Source organism: Bufo bufo, chromosome 10, assembly GCF_905171765.1.
Source record: "Bufo bufo chromosome 10, aBufBuf1.1, whole genome shotgun sequence".
Lineage (NCBI taxonomy): Eukaryota > Metazoa > Chordata > Amphibia > Anura > Bufonidae > Bufo > Bufo bufo.
In genome coordinates, this window is record NC_053398.1 from 33,865,671 (window position 1) to 33,884,086 (window position 18,416).

The window sequence follows — 18,416 nt, forward strand, 5'->3', positions numbered from 1 at the left end:
TAGTTTTGTTATTTTTAGCAATTAATCTCTCAGTCTCTAGTTTGGCTGCTTTTATTTGTTTTTTACATATTACAATTTTTCCTTAAAGTTTTTCAGTGCTTCCTCGCCACCCTCCTGTTTTAGTGATTTAAATGCTTTTTTTGGTCATTTATTGCTTTCTATTTATCCACATTGTTTTTTTCTTGTTGCTTAACCCTCTATTCCCATAAGATTCTAGGATGCTTTTAAAAATATCCCATTTTGTGGCTGTATTTTTATTCTTGAGGACTTTGTCCCAGTTAGTTACACCTATGGCGTTGGCTAAATTTTGCTTTTTTGAAGTTTGGTATTTTTGTTCCTCCCTGAAGAAACACTCTTTTGAATGATAATTGGAAGGTTATTACTTTATGGTCACTATTTCCCAGGTGTCCCCCGACCTGCACATCTGTTGTTCTGTCAGGTCTGTTGGTTAATACTAAGTCCAGTATGGCCGTCCGTCTAGTCGGGTCCTGAACCAGTTGGGAAAGGTAATTGTCTTTGGTTATTGCAAGAACTTGTTTCCTTTATGAAATATACAAGTTTCAGTTTCCCAGTCTATATCTGGGTAGTTGAAGTCCCCCATAATAACCACCTCATTATGATTTGCCTCCTCATCTATCTCGTTTAGTAGTAGATTTTATGTGGACTTATGTGGTATATTAGGCAGTTTATTTATTATTGTTTTTGCCTCCATGTATTTCTACCCACAGTGACTCCACATGTTCATGTCCCTCATTTATATCTTCCCGGAGTGTGGGCTGTAGACAGGACTTTACATAAAGGCAGACCCCTCCCCCGCTCCGGTTTTGGCGATCCTTTCTAAACAGACTGTAATCTTATACATTAACTGCCCAGTCATAGCTATCATCCAGCCATGTCTCAGTTATTCCCACTATGTCATAGTCCTCCTCACACATCACTAATTCCAGTTCCCCAGTTTTATTAGTCAGGCTTCTGGCATTAGTATACAAACATTTAAGAGGTTTATGTATATTATTTACCCTACACCTTTCCTTCTGAACTGTTCTAGTCCCTACTTCCATTCCTCCCCCAGTCCCATTACCTGGCCTCCGGTCTCTATCTGCACTATCTTCCCATCCTATAACGTAATTACCCTCCCCCAGTCCCTAGTTTAAACACTCCTCCAACCTTCTAGCCATCTTCTCCCCCAACACAGCTGCCCGTTCTCCATTGAGGTGTAGCCCATCCCTACGATAGAGCCTGTAGCCAAGAGAGAAATTGGCCCAATTCTCCTGTACCTCTACAATTTTCTATGCAGGAAGGTATGTCCCAGAAAAAAAGAACCATCTCACTAGTGTCACCTTTTGAAAGTGGTTCCCTGTGAGTCAATGTCCAACTTTTTTTGAACAAGCCTTGGAACTTGACAAGGGAAATTTAATTTCTTGGCAACAGATTCCCATTAATTCTTCACTATCGTAATTATGTTGGGTAAGTCAGATCTTGTTTTAGTCATTTTTCAATAGGTATACTAATACAGTGGTCACTCAAGATACAATGGTGTCAGGATAAAATATATTTGACTTACAATGGCGGGGTGCCAGAAGTCAGACCACTGCTGGTCTGATATTGATGACCTATCCTGAGGACAGGTAATCAATATTAAACACGCAAACAACCCTTTTAAGGGTTGTCTCACAAAGATGACTACTTAAAAAAAAAACTTGCAAGCAGTTGTTTCTCACTCCTTAAAGGGGTTGTCCCATCTGAGACAATGGGGGTATTGCTAGGATATGTCCCCATTGTCTGATAGGTGCGGGTCCCACCGCTGGGACCCGCATCTATATCGAGAACGGAGCGGGGAAGGTGGTGGCTGGAGGACTCTGGTCCAGCCACCACAAAGCGCTTTCCCCATAGAAGTGAATGGGAGCACACCATGCTTACGTATCCACCGCTCCCACTCATTTCTATGGGACAGAAATAGCCAAGCTAGCTTTCAGGGCTCTGTTCTCGGTGTAGGTGTGGGTCCCAGAGGTGGGACCCACACCTATCAGACAATGGGGGCATATCCTAGAGATATGCCCCATTATCTGAGATGGAAATACCCCTTTAACTGTTACTGGTGAGGAAAGCCACACTGGGTTTTACATTTCTCCCTTGAATGTCTTGTTGGACTAGGGTTCCTTGGACCCGCCAGAGAAAATCATCCTTGAAGCCCAACCTTTGTATCATCAATAAAGTCTAATAGGTTTTGAATCAGCAAATTTGGTTTTCTTCTCCTGTGGTCTACAATGGTATTATATCCTAGGCCCACCGCAGGTACTCTGGTGGCCCAGTCCAACCTTGTGAGGGGGCCATTGTAGGGAAAATGTAGAGTCACATACCAGCCTTGCAATACATAGACACACTGGGTCTACCAGAATAGGTTACAGAACAGCTATCATTCAGGCTCATAGAATAGGTACCGAGCAGAAGACCAGTTCCAACATCCATATGCCCTAACAGGACACATGGACAAGGGTGACAACCCCTTTAAATCTTTTCCCGTACTCACTTTCAGTACTATCTTCTCTTAAGCAAAAGGTCAACTGAATTGATAGATTTCCATAACCAAAGGACAGAGCTTTACAAATGGTTTCTAGCAAATGTTTCACTTGTCCATTGGCAGACTTGATTCACATCGTGATTGTATCTGTTTCCTGTAGCATCATATATTTTACTAAACGTTACTAATGGCACATTAGAGCAGCACAATTTCTTACTCTGATCCTGTTCCATTGATTTCATAGACCCGTTTGTAAAAGTCTACCTACTGCAAGACGGCAGAAAGATCAGCAAGAAGAAGACGGCCGTGAAACGAGACGATAGAAATCCGGTGTTTAATGAAGCCATGATATTCTCGGTACCAGCCATAGTCCTGCAGGTGAGTCATCGCCAATTATGCCTAAATAAATGCATATCTAATATCTAATCCGTGAAAAGGGCCGTGTAATAGCAGACGTGCCTGGGAATACATTGCTCTATTTTTCAGACTAAAATTCAGTTCCTGTCCTCATATTAAAGTTTTAAACCTACATGACAGAGGCCAATACCATTATAGTATAAATTGTCCTGTGATGAACCTATAGCGAGGTACTAATAGATAAAAAACAAACAAAAAAAAAACTAGGTATACAAAGGAACAAAACAATACTACTAGATTGCAAGAATTTTTTTTTTATTATTAAACAGACAAATCTATTAAAAGCAGTGCTCATAAGGGCCACACATATCACATATTCAGGGAGAAGAAGAACGCATAAAAACGCGCGGTGTGGGGGGGTGTGGTGTGGGGACACGTCAGGAACTGTGCAAACAGACAAATGGACAATTCAGGTCAGTAAGGCAGATGTCTAATTCATTGATGTGAGACTGTCTTTATTATATAGATAGCACGCTTTGGTGGTGGCACGGTGCCCATCAGGGGCGTAGCTATAGTGGAAGCAGCTGCTTTGGGACTCGAACTCAGAAGGGGCTCATCCAGGAGGGGGACTAAGCTATGACAACCAGTCCCACTGACAGAAGGGCTAGTCAATCTATCAGGGAGCAGGGACGCTGAACCAACCAGGGTCGGCGCTGGCGCCACATGCTTCCTGGGGTTGGGTGATTTAAACAGGCTGCGGCTGGCCACAGTTGCCTGTGATTAGTTTCCCTGCCTCACTAGCAAGCTTTGTGTCTGCTACTCTGGAACGCTGACCCTTTTGCCTGTTTCTCTGACTTTGCCTCTGATGTGACCTCCTGGTATAAGACTGTGCTTGTTATTTGACCTTGCTTGATATTGGAAAACTGTTTGGTATTAGACTCTGCTAGTTTGCGACCTTGCCTTTGCCTGCTGACTTTGTCTCTGACGTTATCCCCTGGTTTCACTCCGCTGTGTATGTCTTCGTTTTTGGATTCTGATCTGGTCCTGTTTTTTCCTTTCTGGTTTTGACCTTCTTCCTACTCTATTAGGTGTAGACCGTCACCCAGTTGTGGGCCACCACGTAGGGAGGATTGTGCAAGTAGGTAGGGACAATGGTGCAGGTGGAGTACGGGCTGCACTGTTCCCTATCTTACATGACATCAGATGCCTAACTATGTCAAACGAGAGACGGAGGGGCTTCAACTGCAGAGCAACACAGCCTGGGTGCACCTAGTGGCTAGGGCACTTAAGAGCTCATTTGCATATAGGAATATGTCATTTTTGGCAAGATGCACCAAAGGTTCTTTAGAACAAAGGCAGTGTTTTAACAGTCCGTTCAGTCCCTACCAGGCATTGTGCTTACTTACACAGGCAATATCTTGATGACAGATTCCCTTTAATAAGTATGTGAGTTCCTGAGTTGTTGAATGTTACAGAGCCTAGTTATGAAGTAATATGGCCGTTGGGGATGTATCATTGAATAACTGGGAAGTTTTGCCATTCATCAGTCTGACTGGAGGCCTAGACAGCCTAAATGGAAGCCCACCCTGTGGACTTGCCATGGTGGCAATAGCAGTTTTCATTTGTCTTTTCCTGAGATGGATATACCTATGTCAGGAGAAGACAACTGGAGGATTCCGATTTATTGGCGATATTTTCTTTCTTTTTTTTACTTTAGGTGGAAATTCTTTCTAACTATTTGTTTTATCTCCGGCCAGGCGACAAGATTGTTTTCTGATTAAGTGTTATTAGTGGAAGAAAGACTTTTATAGAGCATTGAAAAATGACCTTGTGTACAAGGCAGCCGGAGTCTGTGCGCTAAGTAGAATACTGAGTGGTTGGCGCAGAACACAGAAATTCTCTAACACGCTCTCTCTTCTTCACAATATATACTGGGGTCCATCCATGGCTTGCTTTCTTAAATACCCCCAGCACTGTAACGTAAAAATAGGCAGGGGCATCTACAGATCTCACAGGGCCCCCATAGTAAAATTTAGCATGGGCCCCCCTGCACCACCATTTTCCCAGTAAGTGTGCGGCAAACATTCCCAGGCGCCACAGAACACAAAGCGCAATGTCTCAGATTTCTGCCATTTTTTTTTTAAAGTCAAGCAGAAGAAATTTATGATTTGTAAAAAATCTTGCAATAAAAAAAAAGTCACCCTAGGCTTCACCCAGCCACAAGAGTGGAACTGGTGCTTCCAAAATATGACGCTCATTCTGAACACCACATTACTCAGTGCAATCAATACATTGATAAATCTCCTACTTGCCTTCTATGACAAAGCTGGCACCATTAGGGGGAGCTCAGTGCAGAAGTCTATACAGTTACCATTGCCTGTAATGGAAGCCATAACCATCTCTTTGCACTGAGCTCCACCGAGGGGCAGCTGTATCAAAAATGTAGTGTTTTCACGCTGAGCACAGAAAAAGGAATTAATTGCTGGGTTCCTTCTGCCCCCCAGGTCCCATAGCAGTCGATTGAAGGTACGCCTATTAACCCCTCCTTTCCCATAACATATATATATATATATATATATATATATATATATATATATATTGTAGACAGGGCCGGTGCAAGGATTTTTGTCAACACAAGCGAATCTACATTTTGCCCCCCCCCATCATTTCACATTTCTGCCCCTCATGATTCATGTCCATTTCTTGCCCCCCCCCCCATCATTTCACATTTCTGCCCCTCATGATTCATATCCATTTCTTGCCCCCCCCATCATTTCACATTTCTGTCCCTCATGATTCATGTCCATTTCTTGCCCCCCCATGTGCCAATATCATAGTGCCATCCTCTCCCCCTGCCCCCTAATGTGCCAGTATTAAGTGCCTCTCTCCTCTCCCTCCATGTGCAGTATCATGGTGCCAATAGCCCCCCCTACCCCCCTGACCCCCTCCCCCGTGGCAGTAAAGTAACAGTCCGGTATAAAAAAAAAAACACTTTTATACTTACCTCCATGTCAACGATGCGATGCAGGCCTCTTCCTCTTCCTGTGTTCCCAGCAGCCTCTAGTGTTGAAGATTTGGTGCTCGTGTTCTTATTTAGCCTGTCTTTCAGAAAAGTTTATGATGGGATTCGAACCCATGACCTTATGTATCAGAGGCAAAGCACTTACCCACACAGCTATGAGAGCTGTATAGCCAGTCACTTAAAAAAAAAATATATATATATATAAAAAAAAAATATATATATATATATATGACTTCTACTGTAGATAACTTTGATACCTAGTGTACAACCATACACATGACAGTTGCCCCAACACACCCAGCTCTGCTACATCCATACACAGTGTGCTGGGGCAGCTGTCGAGTGTATGTACACTAGGTATCAAAGATATATATATATATATATATATATATATATATATATATATATATATATATATATATATATATATATATATATATATATATATATATATATATATATATATATATATATATATATATAATATATATATATATAGTAACTGGCTATACAGCTCTCATAGCTGTGTGGGTAAATGCCTTGCCTCTGATGTGAAAGGTTGCGAGTTCGAATCCCAGGAGAATCTTTTCTGAAAGACAGGCTAAATGAGATTTAATTACACCAGGGTCTCGTAGCTCAGAGTGTGTGTTGCAGCGTGCCGCTCTGTGACTGAGACAGTGAGGGCCGGGGGGCGGCCGGGCTGCTCGGCTCACAGGCTCAGCGGGGTAAATGTAAGTTAGGCCTCTTTCACACTTGCGTTGTTGGGATCCGGCATGCACTTCCGTTGCCGGAGGTGCCCGCCGGATCCGGAAAAACGCAAGTGTACTGAAAGCATTTGAAGACGGAACCGTCTTCCAAATGCTTTCAGTGTTACTATGGCACCCAGGACGCTATTAAGGTCCTGGTTGCCATAGTAGGAGCGGGGATCGGGGGAGCGGTATACTTACCGTCCGTGCGGCTCCCGGGGCGCTCCAGAATGACGTCAGAGCGCTCCATGCGCATGGATGACGTGATCCATGTGATCACGTGATCCATGCGCTTGGGGCGCCCTGACGTCACTCTGGAGCGCCCGGGGAGCCGCACGGACGGTAAGTACACTGCTCCCCCGCTCCCCACTACACTTACCATGGCTGTCAGGACTTTAGCGTCCCGGCAGCCATGGTAACCACTCTGAAAAAGCTAAATGTCGGCTCCGGCAATGCGCCGAAACGACGTTTAGCTTAAGGCCGGATCCGGATCAATGCCTTCCAATGGGCATTAATTCCGGATCCGGCCTTGCGGCAAGTGTTCCGGATTTTTGGCCGGAGCAAAAAGCGCAGCATGCTGCGGTATTTTCTCCGGCCAACAAACGTTCCGTACCGGAACTGAAGACATCCTGATGCATCCTGAACGGATTACTCTCCATTCAGAATGCATTAGGATAATCCTGATCAGGATTCTTCCGGCATAGAGCCCCGACGACGGAACTCTATGCCGGAAGACAAGAACGCAGGTGTGAAAGAGCCCTTAGCAAGTTAATTGTTTGCCGCCCCCCCTTCTCTGCGCCCTCAAGCAGCCACTTGGGCTGCCTTATGATAGAGCCAGCCCTGATTGTAGAAGATTTTCACTTGCCTCTTCTTGACTGCCGCAATTAGAAAGCAAGCATGACCAAAAGCACCTCATTCTTCAGTGTGTTAGCCACATGGCCCAGTAAGTGCCAATGGATCCTTATAGGCTTTAGCCGCTGCCCCCACACGGTGCACACTCAGGGTCTATTGTTATCTGGGTATTTGTGGCTTAAGTTTTGGAAGCTCAAGAAGGTTGCAGCACAAAATAAAGGGGCTGACAGATAGCAAGAGCCAAGTCAATCTAGAATTAGCGAAAGAGGATTATGGTTAAGAACTGGCTCTAAACCCACACGGTGAATTAATCACCCAATGTGCCACCATTGTCTCAATGTAACAGTGTATGTTGCAGCATGCCCAATTTATATCTTACAGAAGTTGCCTGTGGTCGTTGTTTTCGACTGTGTGCAAGAGTCCCATGAGGATGTCTGGGGACAGATTTTGCGTTAGTGGCTGAATATTGAAGATGTATTTGGAATATATTCATGGATATTTATGGCCAACGTCGGACTGAAGTCCCTTGGACCCACCAGAGGAAATGATTCTAAAGACCCACCCTCTGTGTATATAGGATCTTATGGGGCCTGTTTACCTAGAGGTCCATTATTGTCAGAGCTTCGGCCTATCGGAGGATCCTCTGGTGGACTGGTGGGTCAGCCCGACCCCGTTTATGGCATATCCCTGGGTCTCAGCCCTTGGATTCCGCTAATTGGGAGAATGAAGGTTTCCATTGAGTCAATCCAAATGAGTGAAAGGGATGAGCCGTAGAAGAGCAAAGCTTTCACACTGATCGCTCTATTAACATTGATGGGAATCCCCCGATAGGAGGGAGGTAGGATGCATCATAAACGTCTGTGGCCGGAGCGTCTCTTCTTGGAGCTCAAGATCAATGCTACTCGATTGATTTTTTTCTTCCAAGTCTCCACATTATTATTTCCTGAGGACGCAGTGAACATCAGTTTGCATCCAGTCCTTAATGTGGTGCTTTATGACACAATGGACAATTTAGTTTTAGGAATTAGATCACAGACAAATTAGAATAATGGTCCTGAAGAACTCATTACATGAATTGAATTAGGGGTGGTGGTATTTTACACTGAACTCAGCACTAGATTAGGTAAAGTCCTATACATTTCTACTTTCTAGAATTGTTTTGCTTTTTGTCTGCATCTGTCAGCAGCAGCTGTTCGCATAGACACGTAGCTGGGAGTTCACCTGACTAAAGCGCTGTTTTTCTTTTGTTGATCCGAAGCTCCGATCCCAAGTTATGATACATTTTTAATATATGCAAATTAAGCCTTTGGTGCAATGTGGGCATCACCATTAGGCCTCTTTCACACTACCGTATGGCTATTTCAGTGTTTTGTGGTCCGTTTTTCACGGATCCGTTGTGTTTCCGTTCCGTTTTTCCGTTCCGTTGTGTTTCCGTTTCTGTTCTGTTTTTCCGTATGGCATATACAGTATGCGGCCTATTGCACACGACCGTATGGCTTTTTCAGTGTTTTGCGGTCCGTTTTTCACGGATCCGTTGTTCCGTTTTTTGTTTCAGTTGTGTTTCCGTTTTTTCCATTCCGTTTTTTCCGTATGGCATATACAGTATACAGTAATTACATAGATAAAATTGGGCTGGGCATAACATTTTCAATAGATCGTTCTGCAAAAAACGGAACGGAAACGGAAGACATACGGATGCATTTCCGTATGTGTTCCGTTTTTTTGCGGACCCATTGGCTTGAATGGAGCCACGGAACGTGATTTGCGGGCAATAATAGGACATGTTCTATGTTAGAACAGAACGGAAAAACGGAAACGGAATGCATACGGAGTACATTCCGTTTTTTTTGCGGAACCATTGAAATGAATGGTTCCGTATACGGCCAGTAAACGGGGGAAAAAAACGGCCGTGTGCAGGGGGCCTACATGTGCATTTCCGTATGTGTTCCGTTTTTTTTGCGGACCCATTGACCTGAATGGAGCCACGGAACGTGATTTGCGGGCAATAATAGGACATGTTCTATCTTTTAACGGAACGGAAAAATGGAAATACGGAAACGGAATGCTATGGAGTACATTCAGTTTTTTTTGCGGAACCATTGAAATGAATGGTTCCGTATACGGACCGTATACGGAATGCAAAAAAAGGCCCGCATAACGAAAAAAAAAACGGTAGTGTGAAAGAGGCCTTACTCTTGCTGCACCTAGGCTCCGCTCCTTTCTGTAACCAGCCCCTCTCTGGCTGCTTTGTCACTGCCCGGCCCCTTTAATCAAAGAAGCGAGGGAGGCGGCTTATCACTGAATTGAGTGGAGCTTGGTGCAACAAGAGCAATGGTGACGCCCTCACTGCACCAAAGGCCTAATTTGCATATTAAGAAGAAGTACCATAACTCGGGAACAAAGCCACAAACCAACAAAAGAAAAACCCCAGCTGTGTGTCTATACAGACAGTTTGATGGGGAGGTCGCTGGTAACAGATTGCCTTTAATTATACAGATGCTACAGCCTGAGAAATTATAATTCTACTGAAGATATATAAAGAGGAGGAGGTTTTTTGTTTTTTTGTTTGTTTTAGAAATTCTTTTCCTTGAATGTTACAGCCATTTTTGGATGCATCAATATCTGTTTGATGGGGGTCCGACTCCCAGCACCTCCGTCACTCAAGTGTTTCAGTGAGCGCTGCAGCCTCTTCCTAGGCCAGTGATGTGGCCTAGGTGCAGATCAGTGCCATTCAAATGAATTGGCCTAGGCTGCAATACCAAGCAAGGCCACTATACAGTGTATGGCGCTGATTGTGGGGGTACCTGATGTCAGACCCCCAATGATTATTAGATACTGATGACCTTTCCAGAGGCTAGGTCACCAATATTGTACTCCCAAAACACCCCTTTTACTTATTAGGGTACTTCTTGTTCCAATTAGAGAGTATCTACCTGGATGGAGGGACACTTCAGAAGCATGCTGTTCCTTCTCAAGAGTAAAGGGGTGAGAATCTTAAAGATAATCGCTAGCGAATATTCATTGGAACGCTCGTTAGCGATTATCTGGCAGTGTAAATGTACCGCAGATTACCCGATGAACGAGCAAAATGCTCGTTTATCGGGTAATCCGATGGTTTGTGGTACAAAATTCGTGCCATGTAAACACAATCTGCTGCCGGAAAACGACGAGTCAGTATGGGGAAGAGCGATGGCATTGGTGGTCACTTCTTTCCGTACTCTGGAGGAGATTGCTGCATGTAAAGAAGGATTGGGTATGTTGGGTTTCAACATGCTGGGTCCTCTTCTTCCATCGGAAAATAAGAGGCTCAAACCCCGTTTCCTACTGAAATTTTCTGGCAAGTCTAGTGTACATGTCTATTATAGAGAGGAGAGGGGAAAACTGTTAGAAAATTGTTCTTACTACTTAAAGGGTTACATTTTTTATACATGGGGCAGAAAAGAAGCATTTGGGGAATATAATATCTACTTATGGAGAGCACCTTAAATGGCGTGAGGAGTCTTATAGGCCAGGCAACGCTCCTCTAGAATTCTGGGAAAAGGTATACAAAGGAACTCTTAACAAGCTCTGTCTCTAATGCCACCAGATGTGAGGCAGCTATCCTATAAGTCAATATTCAATATTTTAAAAGGCCTTGAGACATGACTTGGATATTAAATCAGCCAGCATCTCATCTGCTGACAACAGTTTCAGGGTGATTTCCGCTCATCAGTGCAGATCAGAGAGTACTGGCTTAACTGAGAGGCCTAGGTCAGGATTTGGGGGATAATATATCTCCTTTTGGAGAGCGCCTTATTCGGCGTGAACAGTCTAATAGGCCAGGCAACGCTCCTATGGAATTCTGGGAAGAAAGGGATGCTAATGAGCTCTTCCTCTAATGCTACTAGGTGTAAGGTAGCTATCCTACAAGTCACCCAAAAACAGCTGGCTGCAGATGAGATGCTGGCTTAATTATTACCCAAATCATGTCTCAAGGCCTTTTAAAAGGTTGTACATTGACTTTTAAGATAGCTACCTTATATCTGGTAGCATGAGAGGCAGAGCATGTTAGAGCTCATTTGTATTCCTTCTTCCCAAAAAAGAAGCTTTACACACAATGATATCCCAAAGCTGCCATTCCAGTGCTTACTGGTTCTCTGCCAATCTCTAATTCCTGGTATCAGTTCTACATGCAGGAAATGCCTGATTATCCAGTCACTGCCTGAGGTGGGTCACCGATGTGGTCAGGGATTGGCTAAGCAGGCATCCCCTGCCATTTCTTATGTGCCAAACCAAAACCACAAAGTGGAGGCCAGAAAGGACCCAGTAAGCATTGGAACAGCAGCGGTAGAGGATCAGTGAGTAAATACTTTTTTTTTTTACCCATTCTGAATGATCCACAGCCAAAAAACCTCTTTGCATGATCAAAATAAAACCTGATGCTTTCTCATCTTAGGATCTATCGTTGAGGATTACGGTGGCCGAATGCTGTGATGATGGGAGAGCGGAGAATATCGGACATGTCATCATTGGGCCAGCAGTCAGCGGGATGGGCATGACTCACTGGAACCAAATGTTAGCAACACTAAGGAAACCGGTGTCCATGTGGCATCAATTACGGAGAAATTAAGACGCTCGGGTGCCCCGATTTGTCCCTAAGTGCAAATGAACACAAGACTGAGGGGCATTTGTCCAAGATGTACATGGTAAACCTATCAATATCCGGAACCTCTTGTGTAGATATTGTGCATGGCACCTCCAAATTCCTCTGACACTTTAAGCGGTATGTTAGGTGACCGCCGCTGCGTTCATGATTTTGTTTCGTGAATTTGTTTCTAAGGGTTATTTTACAGACCGATGATGTATAGAAAAAATTATTATTATTGCTTTTAAGTGTTATATGCTTTGCTGCACAAGCTATTTTAATGGCCGTTATTAAACACATACGGGGTAGAATATGTACAGTAACTACAAGGGTGAGCTTACCGCCAGTGGGACAAAAACTGCCCCTGATCAAAGCCATAAATAAATGTAACGACTGAATAATCTACTTACTGTTACACATCTGAACAAATGCACTATTGAAATCCATGATGGGTAGAAATCACTCCTTGATTTTCCCCTGTACACCCTGGGAGGTTAATGCAGTCCTCCAATGACCAAGATGGCCTCCAGGTATTGGCGCTGACCAAATAAATTCGTATAAATTGTCATAAATTTTATCTGCAGTGCTGGTTATTATGGGTCCATGCATTTGAAGGGGAACTCCAGAAAGCTTCCTCTAATTTGCCATAAAGACGTCATAGATACATGACAGAAGATAAACGAATGTCCACTAAATAATCAAAAGCTATCTAAATAGGTTTAAAAATAATAATATATATATATATATATACCGTATGTGTGTGTGTGTGTGTGTGTGTATATATATATATATATATAACCAAGCTGCACCGCTGGGACCCGCACCTATATCGAGAACGGAGCCCTGAAAGTAGTGGAGGACGCACTGCGCATGCAGTTCCGTCAGGCCTATAGAGGTGAATGGGAGTGGTGGCTAGTCATGCACGGTGAAATCCCATTCACTTCTATGGGGAAAGCACTTGGTGGCGGCCGGACCGGAGTCCTCCAGCGACTACTCCTTGCTTCAAGGCACGATAAGCCTGCCCCTTACCCCTCCTCTCTACATTGTGATGGACATCTTGCCGTGATGCCGGGACCGCGCTCTTCTCGCGCATGCCCTGTGCGCTGCCTGCTGCAGCGCGATCCTGGCTCCAACTTCCTCACTGCCTTCAATTTGCAGACTGCGCATGCACCGTTCAGTTCCATCGTACTCGCGCCGGGCCGCAACTTCTCGTCTTTAGCGTAAGCGTGATCATCACTGGCTTGCGTTCTACAGCGCCTGAAGCCAGTGATCATGCTTACGCTAAAGACGAGAAGCGACGGCGCATGCAAAATGAAGGCGGTGAGTGAGGGAGCCGGGATCGCACTGTAATCCGCAGCGCACAGCGCATGCGTGAGAAGAGCGCGGTCCCGGCATCACGGCAAGATGTCCATCACAATGTAGAGAAAAGGGGTAAGGGACGGGCTTATCGGGCCTTGAAGCAAGGAGGCCGCTGCCCTCTTGACTTCAAGCCTGACTTGGAGACGGCGCCAACAGACATTAAAACTGCGATTTTAACAAATATGAGGAAAAGAAACAGAGAATGAGGAAAGAAAATCATGATTAGCAACACACTGGGGGATACTTTAAGGAACTGTGGTTGGTTTAATATGTCTTTTCCAGGTGACAGCTTCCCTTTAACTATCCACAGTCCCGACGCTGCTCTGTTTCCAGCCTCTTCTGCTCCCCGTAGGACTAAGAAGCAAGCTTGTTTCAGTGACCGCTGCAGCCAATCACAGACTTCAGTGGTCACAGTTGCTTAAACGCTATGTCACAGCAGTGATATACCGTTCAAACCGCTGAGGCTTGTGATTGGCCATAGCGGTCATGGGACCAAGCTGATTCCTGGTCCTCTCGGGAATGGAACAGCAGTAGGATGAGTGTATTTTTTATGTTCAGGTGGACACTGTAGGACCCCAAGGATTGTCGGCTCCGTTGTCTGGCTGCATAGTACCACCATCTGCAAGTGGAGTTTAGGAGCCTAAAGAGGTTGTCTAGACTTTTTATGAAGGGACACTGCTAGGAGTCTGATAAAAGCATTTTAAGTCACCTTCCCAGCTCCCTCCGATCCAGCGCCACCGCTCCACCCTCTTTCCTGCGCTGCAGCATGTAACCTATTGTTTTGGATGCAACTGTGATGTCCCGTCTACAGCCGTCACTGTCCCACTGGCTGAGGCCGGTCACCACTGGGGACAGTGACTGGCTGGGTGGTCACTTTCCAGGGGCCAGGAAATGGAGAGGTGGGGGATTGGAGAAGAGAGAATTTGTTTTTGTTTTTTAAGTGATTTTGACCTTTTCCACCTTTTGCTTTGCTTGTGTAGCGCAGAAGGCTGGACCAAAAAATGACAGGCTGTAAAAAAGAGGACATGCTTTTTAAGGTGGCAGCCAGGTCTTGGGTAGCTTCCAGTGCTAACCTTTCCTATTTTATAGTGATACTGTAAAACTTCTTGGCTCGGGAACTGTCAATAGCGTTTGGGTTGGATTTAATTATATGTAAATATATGTAGATGAAGAAGCTCTAGTTGGCTCTGTGCATGCAAAGTATGTCCTGATATTTTTATATTGTAAGGTAAGGTTAACAGAACGGGCTACTTGTAAGCAATGCAATACTAGCAAGAACAAAAACTCTACGTACTCCACTTTACTCGCTCCAATCAATATATTAAATTGTATTTTCTTAACCGTATTTGTTACGTCTGCTAATCTTCAGCTGAACAATGGTAAGAATGGAATTAATAGATTTTTCCGGAATCAAAAAAGGATCTTTTCCCCATGTGAAACATCCCCACTTCTGTCCATGGGCCATGTCTGGTATTACAGCCAATCCTCTTTCAAGTAAACTGCAATACCAGACGCAGCCTACGGACAAGCGGCGCGGTTTCTCGAAAATAATATATAGGAAAGATATGTAATCCTGGAAAACCCTTATGTGCACCTCTCTTGAAAGAGGGTTTGTCACTAGGATGAACGGTACCCTACCAGGCATATAGCAAAAATGATACCTTTCTTTCTGCTGTCGGTGGTCGGCTGGTGGGGAAAAATGAACTTCGAGCACCAGGGGGCGGGCTTATGCGGTTCGAGCACTGCTCCAGCGAAGGCCCTGGTGCTCCATAATGATGCCCCTCTGCTGTTGTTCACGCCTCCTGGCTTTAAATTGACAGCTCTAGACCCTGTGGTCTAGTGCTGAGATCTCGTGCCTGCGCATGGGTGCCCAGAAAGGTGCGTGCGCACAAATATCTTCAGCTTAATTCCCGACTTGTGAAGAGGCATAGTATGCACGTGCCATCACGGTACGGGTGCGCAGGATCTCAGTGCTAAGCCAAAGGGTCTAGTGCTGTCAATCTAAGGGCAGGGGGCGTGAACTACAGCAGAGGGGCGTCATTATGGAGCAGCAGGGGCGTCGCTGGAGCGGTACTCGAACCGCATAAGCCCGGCTCCTGGTGCTCGACCACCAACAGCAGAAAGAAAGATATAATTTTTGTTATACACCTGGTAGGGTAGCATTGATCCAAGCGACAGAGCCCCTTTAAAGGGGTTGTCTTATCAGGCGATATGCCCCCATTGTCCATGATGAGACAACCCCTTTAACTAATACATTTTCCTAAAACAAGGGTACATCTATATTTTTCACAGATTTCATGTTTGCAAGTTATATTTTTCTACAAGACTCTACATATATATACGCATTTATTATACATTAGATAGTTTGATCAGCCGATTGTGATAATGAAGCTTATAGAAAATCTTTTATCCTACACCATTATCATGACTGCTACAGTACTATAGAGCATATCATACCTAATCCACTATATCCCATTAATATCTGGTCTGTTATTATTTGGTCAGTGATTTCCATCAGTGATTTTGAGCCAAAACCAGGTGCGGCTCTAAACACAGAACAGGAGCAGCTCTTTCCATTATACCTTATGTCTGCGGAGGCTCCAATCCTGGTTTTGGTTCACAATCACTGATGGAAATCACTGACCAAAACACTGACGTGTGAATGAGGCTTTACTGGTTTACGGCGAAGACTGGGGTCATAGAATCTAAGAAAGGGGAAAGCATCTCGACAAAATGATGGGATTATAGATATATAAATATAAATTTTGGACCCTTCCCAGAAACACTCAAGAAAAAAACGGATATATGTAAAGGGAATGTGTCATCAGAAAATGACCTATTGTTTAAAATCACGTTTTTTGTGTTAAACATATTTTTAAAGAATTTTTGGTGGTAATTTTTAATTTTTCATGTCAATATCTATAGCTAAACAAAACCCATAAAATCCTGCTGCTTTCGCACTGGCCACTAAGCCTAATAATAGGCGTCACTTCGGGGTTTGTACAGATCACTTTACTGCAGTTATCTGCTTATCATCACAGGCACAGGTCACAGAGCATGCCTAGAAAACTTTCCCCTAGAAGTCAATGAGGTCTCCTCCTGTCCATTGTGTCTGTGGCCCTTGTGGCTTCCGTAAAGCAGTTCTTTAAATGCTTTCTAAATGCTGTTAAGAACAGCTCAGGCAAGATGGCCGCCCCCATAATCATGGTTAAGAAATAAAATTTAAAAAATCCACAATCCGAAAATAAAAATAAATTCAAAAAAAGGATGTGTCGCTATCTGCCATCTGTTGATACAAGTTTTAAACTGGTAGAATTTTTTTTTGGTGGCACATTTCCTTTAAGGCCATGTCCAGATGTGTGGTGTGAGTTCTGCACCGCAGGTCCACAGTCATTTCTAGATTTCTAGTGTCATGCAAGCAGATGGGGTTTTAAAAATCCCATTCACATGTAGCGAGAAAATATGCAAAGAAATCAGAGCATGCGGCAGATTTTTCACACCCATAGCATGCTCATTCTTGTTCCGCAAACCTGCAGATTTTCACCACGGATTTCAGCCTATGTAATGCCTAGGGTGCAAAGACGCATCTCCCAAGGAAAGAGAACCATCTCTCTAGCGACACCTTGTGAAAGTGGCTCTCTATGAGTCAAAATATGACTTTTTAACAAGCCTTGGGACATGATAATAGAAAATAGTGAATCCAAATACCCATCTGTAGACAGCTGTTTCGTGGTGCTTGCCCCTCATCACTACGGAGCAGGATTCTGGCTGGCTGGCTGGGTGCGAGGCTTCGGATGCAGCTGGGGTCTGAATCTCCGTAAAAGACCAGCCCTGTGTGGAGACTTACTGGAAGTGCTCCATGTTATGGAGACTTATTGGCAATGCTTCATGGGAAAACAATATCCAAAAAGAGGTATCTCCCAAGGAAAGAGAACCACCATTGCAAATAAGTCTCCATACAGTGTCTTTTAAAATGGGACCCATACCTTACCTACAATGCCTAGGATGAAATACATGGTGAATCCTCACATTTAGATTTTTGTGTTATCTGGCAGTTAAGGAATGATTTTTTTAAAAATATAGCATTACCCACAGATTTGTGAGAGAGCCAGCACTGGTGCTAGCGTCAAGAGCATCAGTCAAGTCTGGGCAGCCACCAACCTAGTTTGGAGAATTGGATCTACTCTACATGGTCAGCCCAAGTTAATTCTGTTGTCTTGCAGCACTGGTGTCCTGGGTTTATTAAATCTGACAATCTACATGGAGTTTCATAGACTTCCTGTAGGCACTCTGGTTTCTTCCAACACTCCAAAAACATTCTGGTAGGTTACAATTTTTGTGATCGGTCCCAAGCAGTAGAATTTTTGGAATTTTGTAATGTAATGTATCTCTCCGCAAGTGCCGCACCCTCTCCACTATGATTGACAGGGGTGATTATGTTTACACTGCCTGGCCCTATCAAACAAAGTAGAGAGTGTGTGGCAGTTGCAGAGAGAGCTGAGCCTCTAGGTGTAACGGCAACGTCCCCATTGCTCCTAGAGTCTCATTTGCATATATTAAAACATCATTTTTCTAGCAATGGGGACATATAGAGAGGGGACCAACACAGATTCCTTAAGCTGCCAAGCACCCAAGTAACAGATCAGCCGGTGTCATAAGTATAAATCTACAAAGAAAAAATGTGGGGGATTGAGTCAGCACAACCTGTATGTAGGTGCACATCACTATGGCGAAATACATATACAAACGGAAAATGCAAATGTGATCGCACTCTGCATCCAGCATTCTGCCCTGACTCCATGCTGGATGAGACATTGGTGTACATTTTGGCCAAAGCGTAATAAGCCACTCACCACGTCAAGGTCGCCTCTATTGAGTGGTCCCTAACACTAGTTCCTACCTGTTTATGGGCCATGACAGCCACACAAAGTCCAA

At 44.3% G+C, this 18,416-nt stretch overlaps 1 protein-coding gene across 1 annotated transcript in view; it reads left to right on the forward strand.

Moving 5' to 3' along the window:
• Positions 1–12,136, forward strand: part of SYT12 (synaptotagmin 12) — a 79,928-nt gene extending 67,792 nt beyond the window's left edge. The window contains exons 6-7 of the mRNA XM_040409947.1: positions 2,766–2,899; positions 11,934–12,136. Of these exons, the coding sequence (XP_040265881.1) occupies positions 2,766–2,899; positions 11,934–12,107 (308 nt within the window). The 3' untranslated portion in view covers positions 12,108–12,136. The remainder of the gene's footprint in view (positions 1–2,765; positions 2,900–11,933) is intronic.
• Positions 12,137–18,416: the final 6,280 nt, after the last annotated feature.